The sequence below is a fragment of the Urtica dioica genome, chromosome 8 (assembly GCF_054948205.1).
Source record: "Urtica dioica subsp. dioica isolate 48M chromosome 8, U.dioica_male_clone48M_v1_H2, whole genome shotgun sequence".
In the NCBI taxonomy this organism is placed as follows: Eukaryota; Viridiplantae; Streptophyta; class Magnoliopsida; order Rosales; family Urticaceae; genus Urtica; species Urtica dioica.
In genome coordinates this window covers 32,727,594-32,735,963 of record NC_142763.1, presented here as the reverse complement: position 1 = coordinate 32,735,963, position 8,370 = coordinate 32,727,594, and the positions used below count along the sequence as shown (strand labels likewise).

The following is an 8,370-nucleotide window of genomic DNA, read 5'->3' as shown; positions in this document are numbered from 1 at the left end:
AATAAACCATTATATTGTTCGAATTTTAGTGTGAACTTATGTTCAGTGGAAGCTCACACACTATCTGAGTTCATTGGATTTTATATCTTGAATCATATTTATTTTGAGGTCATATTCTTATAAGTTGGAATATGCTTGATGTTTATACTTTAAGATGTTATAGCATTATCCAATGAAAAAGTCTTGAGTCATTATTATATAATAATAATAATAAAAATATGGTTTCAGTGGCTAATGATAGATATGAAAAAATTGCGTAACAATCAGATGTGGCTTTTAAATGAGAAGAACATCATGTTTTTGAACAAGAAAAATGGGGGGAGTTTTTAACCTGATTTTTTTACATGAGAATTGTGGTCAAAGTCAAACCCACACACATTTTATATATATATATATATATATATATATATATATATATATATATATATATATATATATATATATATATATATATATATATATATATATTAAGGTTTAGGTGCTGAAGGAGACATTCAAATCATTGTGGATTGAGATATGTGAAATTTTAATATTTAGATAACTTTCAATAATATAATTAAATAGTTGACCGATAATGACATGAAACAAATTATATTGCTTATTGTTGCTGAAATGTTGATGGAACTAACAAATTCCATCCAAGTATTAATATTAAGGTTTTTTTATAAGCGGAAAATATAAATAAACTTTCGTCAAACGAATTTTTGTCGGATTTCAATTGAAATTTTTGTATTTTTTGCCGTGACTTTTAAAATAGCATTTCAAATTTTTATGTCCGTTGAAAATATAATAATCAGTAGCTAAGATCCTTACAAAACAAATACGTCAAAATTTTCTTTAAAAATTTGATTGGAATTGACTAAAATCTATTTAATACCATGGTCCGGTTTAGGTTACATCAATGTAGTCCCTCAAATTCCATGCGTCTCGTTGATTTTTAAATCTTTTATGAGACTATAGAGTAAATTATTCACTACGTGGAGTAGTCTATTCTACCATTCCTAGTCAACGTACGATGTATTTTTTTTCTTTAATAATGTTCAAAGTTGATGATGTATAAATTGACCTAGAATAGTATGTTAAACTCTTTATGGTAATGGGAGCTAATCAGCTTATTTTGATAAATGTATCTAATCATACAAGAAAAATAACAGCGCGTAATAAAGGGCCAAATCTAAATGATATAATACATTTCACTCACATTCATGTAGCTGTTATGATATATTAATTATAGTTTATAACGGGTCTACGTTTTTGTATGCCTGTTTTCATATTTAACCGAGCGAGCGGTAATTTAATTTTTTTTTACCCCCAAAGTTAAAAAAAAAATGGTAACGTTGAGTTTTGTTTCGTCCCGGCTCCTGGGATCGCTCAACGGCCCAGATCTTCGTAACGGCACCGTTTCCGTTTCTTGTCGATTTTAACCCCGTACAACGCCACTAATTCATTTCAAACAACTGTGTTGCCACGTCATCATTCTTGATTTAAATATTAAATATTTATTAATAAAGGGAAATTCAGAACCAATCTGAGCCGTCAAATATAATTACCCCGTTCGTGATCATCATCATAATCAACATCCCTCTCGGATCTCCCACTTTCCACACACTATCAATCACTATTATTATATCTTTATTCTTTACCAACAAAAATAAAAATTCACTCACTATTATTATATGCTTTTTTTTTCTCTCTCCCTCAGATTCCACAACGAGAGAAAGTTTTTAGAGATAGAGAGAGAAATGGAAGAATGTGGTGAGCGAAACGAAGGAACTAAAGTGATCGACGATCTTCTTCTCCGTCAACGTCGCGACGGAGCTCGTTCCACCACCGCCGAAGAAGAAGAAGAGATTTCGAAGAAGAGGAAGGTCGTCGACAATGGCGTCGTCGTTGAGCTCGGGAGTCTCGGCGTTGACGAGCGTTCCACGGCGAAACGATCTTCAGAGGCGGAGAGCGGGAATCGCTCGCCTGAGAACTCGCCGTCGCGGTCGTCTTCTTCGTCGTGTTGTTCCAGCTGTAATGATCAGTCGATTGACCTCGGCAAGGAATGTTTGAAGCTGGCAGATCTGGAGGTTCGATATTTTCACTTAATTTCAAACCTTCGCTTAGCAAGAATGCGGTTTTCTTTCAGAGCAAAAAAAAATGTGGTTTTCATTCTCTCCTCTTTTTTGCCGTTTAATTTTAGCTCCTTTTTTGCTTGTTGATGAATTCAGAAAAGTTATGATGAGGCTAAAAAAAATAGATACAATCAGGCCTGGATACAATTTAATTGAACAAAAAAAAGTGTCTAATTTAAGCGGTGAACAGGCGTGAATCGTGCTAGTACTTAAATTTTCAAATATTTCGTTAATTTTTCAACTGTTTTTTTTTTGTAATATAATAAATGCTATATTATTTTCATGCATTTTCTTGGTGGAGGTGAAAAACACACAACTCAAAATCTTGCTGTTGTACTGAATACTGATAACTGAAATTTGATTTGAATTTCAATTAAACTCAAAGTCAAATTATATGCTTGACGATGCGTAAATTTATTTACATCACCTTACAGGCGAAGAGTAATTTCGAATCCGAAAGTGCAGATTCAACGTCTATCAACAAAACAAAATTCAGGTCTCGCTCATTTCTTTTTTCTCTTTCAAGTCTCAATTCATCCACATTCACACTAATTTTTTTTTTTCTCACTATTGTTGCTATGTCACTTTCAGCAGAGAAACAACGCCGTCGAGTGTGCTCTTCGCCGATTCGGAGGAAATTACGGAACAGCCCTCGCTGGCGGAGAAAAAATACCCTCCGATGGAGGAGATTGAAGAGTTCTTTGCCGAGGCCGAGAAGTCCGAACAAAAGCGCTTCGCCGAAAAGTTAGTACAAGTCTTTACAATTCACAAAAAAAAAAAAAAAAAAGCTACAGTACTTTTACTCAGAGGCGTAGGATAAGCGCTCCTATGCTAACGTAAACTGACGCGCATTTTAGCAGGATGGATCGGTATAACGAACTAACAAACTTTTTTTCTTTCTCTTTCCATTTTTATTCATCGTGCAGGTACAACTATGATATTGTGAAAGATTTGCCATTGGAAGGTCGTTACCAGTGGGTTTCTTTGAAGCCATGAAGAATACTAAAGAGCGAAAAAAGAAAAAGGTTTAGAAATAGAATTAATTAAGCTAAAATAACATAGACTAGAATGGAATTGGGGAGAAAAAAAAAATTCTAAATTTTTAGCTTAATTTAATTATTCTTGATATGTACAGTTCATCTATCTTATTTACTCGTACGTTACGACATTGTAAAGACGAAGCTGAAGAAGAAAGCTCCTTTTGATTGTCCTATTTAAATTAATACATGTACTCACTTGTACCAAATTCATAGAAGCTTCTTCGCAGCAAATTCGTAATAAGTAAAAAAAAAAATTAAAAACGCTCGTCTTCAATTTTCGAGTTCCCTAATTTTAACTACATTACCTTTCTGACAGTTTGATTTGTTAGTTTATTATTTAGAAGATAGAAAGAGTGTGCACTGATTTTTATATTATTTAAGTTGTTTCTGGAATACTGTCAAAGGTATTATTTGTTTTGATCTTTTTTTTTTTTTGGCTGTTTTCAAATTGTAATTTTGCATGCATATTTATCTATGTATGTACATGTATTATTCTTTGTTCAAGTTTGCTCTCTAGCGATTTTGTTTTTGTGGTATATTACAGTTTGTTGTTATTACTAGGAGCTTCCAATAATTTTGTAGTTTGTTTTTGCTACACATATCTTGTTATGAATGAGATTCTCTTTTTTCCCCTCCGGGATATGCGTTCAAGTACTGGAACGATTCCTTCCTCTTTGTGTAGATAGGACAATAAACATAGGTACAATGGGACCACAAAATTGCATAAGCTAACCAATCAAAAATAAATAAAAAATTCCTATTAGGGGAAAATAAAAGTGAAAAAAGGTATATTGTATTGTATGCGTAAAAAAGGCCATCTTAATACGTGATGAAGATTAATTCTCTTGTATGAGTCCTCGCTTATCTCTCTCTCTCTCACACACGCATATTACACCTACTTTATATGTATATCTATATATATAATGGGATTTTATATTCAAATTGCGGTTGTTTTTATATGCATATCCTTGTACGGGGTCTAAGGAAAAGGACAGCTAGCATAGTCACTTGCACCTGCAAAACGAAGAATTTGATTAAAGCTCATATATCACAATTTCAGCATGAACTCAAATTGAACATCGTATGTACTTTCTTTAAGGCTAAAAACTAGGATTTATTTTATTTATTTGTTTGTTGAAAAGCTAGCGTGAGATGGTTTCGGTTAACTAAAATTTCGTTGCTTTTTTATTTGGAAATGCTAATCGGAATTTTGAAAACTAAGAAATTTTTTTGTGTTGTTTTTTATTTTACGAAAATATAATCTCCTTATAGAATTAATAAATCAACGTCTTCAAAAAAAAAAAAATAGTAATGGAGCTTGTATTCACCGGTTTTTCAATTTTTTTTTTTTAATGGTGCTTCTGCCATATTCGATAGCAAAACAATATATAGCTATACAGCCCCGGAAAATGGATGTATTTGTGACCATTTTGAAAAATTTGTGTGTGGTCTGATGATGAGAGGTTGTTACTTATTAGTGGTAAAATGGTAAATGTATTCTATTTATTTAAGTTTTTGCAGAGAGACATTGTCGGAAACAATAGAAGCACGGTACATAGCACACACTGGCATGATTGCAACACGTGTCGTAAAGCCATTAATCCTGTCCCATTCCATGTGAGTTTTTCAGCTTTCTAGGTTTCGCTTTTTCAAGCACAAAAACAAAACCACTTTCGTATTTCTTCTTATTAAGAGCACAACAACAACCCAAAAAAAATGAGTGCATTTTTAATTTAATTAGGCGTGACACGTGCGATGGTTGAGTACTGCCTCGCTTTGGATCTGACGCCCACATTGCCTTCTTTTCTTTTTATCCCGCGCGGTGAATGAGTAACCTTTCTTTGTTTGTTGTGCACATTAGATTTTGCTCCAAAAGATATCAAGTTTTTGTAAGGAACAATTGGGAAAAAGAAGATTATAATGTACAAGTACAAATGTCAAACAAAATGGTAGAACAACAAACTAGTGTGGATTTTGATTAAGAATTTTTTGAAAATACTCTTTAGTAGATCAAAATTTGAAAATAGACTCTACAATCTCATAATATCACGTATGTTTCTTATTTTAGACATAAATATCTCTTATTTCAGTTAATCTCTTTAACTTTCTCACTAGAATATTCTAATCCTTTAAGGTACTTCTATCTTGTATATTGTATATTGTATTTATGTCTCGTATACTACCATTTCATACCGTAGATGTCGTTTAATATTATTTGACGTCATTTGATGTCATTTTATGTTGTTAGATTTTCTTTTATGTTGTACGTTTTTTCTCGTTGTTAGGTGTCGTTTTTTCATCAGGGTGTCGTATGATACCAAACCACATCAAGAAAAGTCGAGAATTCAATCATAGAAACTAGACCGTAACAATATTTTACTATTTTTAGAAAAACTAGAGGGCGACTATTAAAGCCATGATATATGGTTAGGTCCAAGATGCCTATATCCTAATCGGTACAACGAAGAGCTGCTCGGCGGCTCACTTCCAAGAAGGCTTGAATTTAATAATCGAGGATTATAATCATGTAAGGAGCCAGAGGGGACTATAACTCCCCCTCCCCCTATTTTTTTTTTTGTTTGCATTTTTTTCGGTTTTTGATTTTTTATATATATTTTTTTATTCTAAAAATTTACAAATCAGTTTTTCTCAATTTTTTTTTCGCATAATAACCCCCTAATTTGAATTTCTGACTTCGTCATGATTATAATAACATAAGAAACACGTGTGTGATAAGGTAAGAGCAACTGTCACCGAGCTGAATTTGGAAATCTAGAGAAATTGATGATTGAAGAGGATTTGTTAAGAAGAACTGCTCAAAGTCGCAAACTCAGTATTTATGCAAGTAATAAAGTCATTTTATAGGCTTGGATCAAAGAAATATATTCGACTGTAAAAAAATATTAGACACCCTCATCCCAAAAACTTGCTAAATTTCTCGTCTATCATCAACCGCCTTCATTTATTTTATCTTCAAGACATATTAGTCTATTTGTAGAAAACAATCGAGTCCATAATCTTCACCGGCCTCCACGCTTTAGTATCTCCGCTTAGGTAGGTCTTTTTTTTTAATAAGAAAAAAACTTGTGTAATGTGCATCATTACAAGGTCCATAAGTAATATTTTGTTTCAAATATAAATTAAAAACTCATAATAATATACTTTAAAAAAATTAAAAAAAAAAAAAAAAAAAAAAGACAAACACCAAAAAGAAGAATAAAAGTGAATATTTTTCCACCGCTCAGTCATTAATGAAGGACCGTTTGCTTTAGATTCGGACGTTTTCTTCGCCTAGAATTTAGCTGAATTTGGTGTGCTTGCAATTACCTCAAACGTACTCCTTGACATCCTTGTTCGTATTTTTTTGTCCACCTATATTAATGCTGCTGAATCCTATGTGAATTACTTTTTTTTTTATTAATGGCCTATTTATATTACACTATTACTTTAGCCATTGTCTTTGTAGCTGAGAATTATTTATTAAATTTTGACGATCACTTTTTCCCCAACATTTACAATATGGCAACGTTGTTACAATGTTTCTTTGGTCTATATGTGCTCGCAAAGTAAACCGAAGATATAAATTAGGTTAATCATATAATTAATTTTAAATGAAAATTTGTAATCAACGGTTAATATTTTTAAAAAACTAAAATTGTCCGCTAATAATTAATTACCATTTAAACTTTTTATATCTTGATTTATAATTTCTTTTCAATTGATATAGGTAAACTGTGTCTATAATGTAACCTAAGATGACCTTCTGTCTGTGTGAGATGACATTTGCGAGAAAGCGAATGTTCAATTTTTAGAAAACAAAATATTGATGTTTGAAGATTATATCTTGTAATTTATACTTAAACGTTTAATGTAATTGATAACATGATGTATAATGTAAAATTGAATTATTAAAAAAAAAAGGTAAACTGAAAATTTTACCTAATAAAACTATAAAACAATAAATTTTAAACAAAAGAACGACCTTTTTTCAATTTACAATAAATCTCTACTTAGCCCAAGAAGTCTCTATCTAAAAAATCTGATTTTTGCTGTATGGATCACATCATTGATCATTAAAAAGGAAAGGGGAAAAAAAATCAAATGAAATAAACATCTAAGATCTGACAATGAACGCACACAAGTTCCTTTTTTTTTTTTTTAAATAATGAACATACGCCTAGTATTATCTAGAAAATTAATGAATAATTTAATTGTGCACAGTTTTCTTGAACTTGACAACTACACTAATTAAAGAAAGTTTTGACTAAAGTTTGTAACAGTATTAGCTAAGATTCGACCATTCGTGTTACATTTTAATAATCTTTTAAAAAATAAATAGCCTAGAATGGACACATTAATTTTCCCCAACAATAGGAAGCAACATGAGAAGTCCCATTAATATCGTTGTAGCTTTCGTTTGCCCTATTAAATGCCGTAAGTTAGAAACCCTTAAAAACCATATTGCTACATCTAATCATTAATATTAATATTAATTTTGAAATTCGAAGAGTTACGGACATAATAAAAGTGTGGTTGAAAAATAAAATTAAACGTGTATTTGTAATTTTGTAGTTTCTGAAAAGTAGAATTAATTAGTTTGACAGTGGTGGATATCACGGTAGGTATTTATTTATTTTTACGTGTGTAATTTGCAATTTAATATTTGTTGATGGGCAGTTTAATATATACAGTGGTGTTAGGTTCTGTTTAATTCCCAAAGACGTGTTGTTTCTGATCTATTGTACCATTCAGCCTCAAGTTGAAGTTGCTAAGAAGTAATGTATATAATATTTCTTGTATTCATTTATTGCATTTGCTTCTGTTTCTTTCAGCTGGTTGTTCTCTATTAAACTTGAGCATTTGAAAGGGAATCGAACAAATTTCTAGAGCGAAACGTCTGTTTTGTAACCAATCGAAACAAAAAGAAAATCGTTCCAGGACATTATTTTATAACTGTATTATAATGTTCCGTTTCCATTTTCCAAAATCATGAGCATTGATAAGAGAAATCTAAGAGAAGGAAATAGAGTCTCTTATTCTCCAATACAATCTCCAGGTGATGCAAAAACAATACCGGTTCAATTCAAGCATTAAAAAAAAAAAAAAAAAAAAAAAAAAAAAAAAAAAAAAAAAAAAAAAACTCTCACAGCCAAGGTCTTTTATTCCTCCTCAATGTAATAGTAAAATGAAAAGCAAAATAAAATGAAAAGCCA

General features: G+C 31.3%; 1 protein-coding gene across 2 annotated transcripts; it reads left to right on the top strand.

The window, feature by feature from the left end:
* Positions 1-1,649: 1,649 nt before the first annotated feature.
* LOC149389302 (uncharacterized) lies at positions 1,650-3,668 on the top strand. Of its 2 annotated transcripts, none has more exons than XM_089622859.1 (4): positions 1,650-2,072; positions 2,552-2,613; positions 2,712-2,861; positions 3,044-3,668. In XM_089622859.1, exons 1-4 carry the CDS (start codon positions 1,677-1,679, stop codon positions 3,111-3,113), a joined length of 678 nt encoding a protein of 225 aa, XP_089478985.1. In that variant the 5' UTR covers positions 1,650-1,676; the 3' UTR covers positions 3,114-3,668. The 2 variants fall into 2 exon arrangements, with proteins under 2 accessions (XP_089478985.1, XP_089478984.1); XM_089622858.1 differs by having other exon boundaries at positions 2,709-2,861.
* The last annotated feature ends 4,702 nt before the right edge of the window (positions 3,669-8,370 follow it).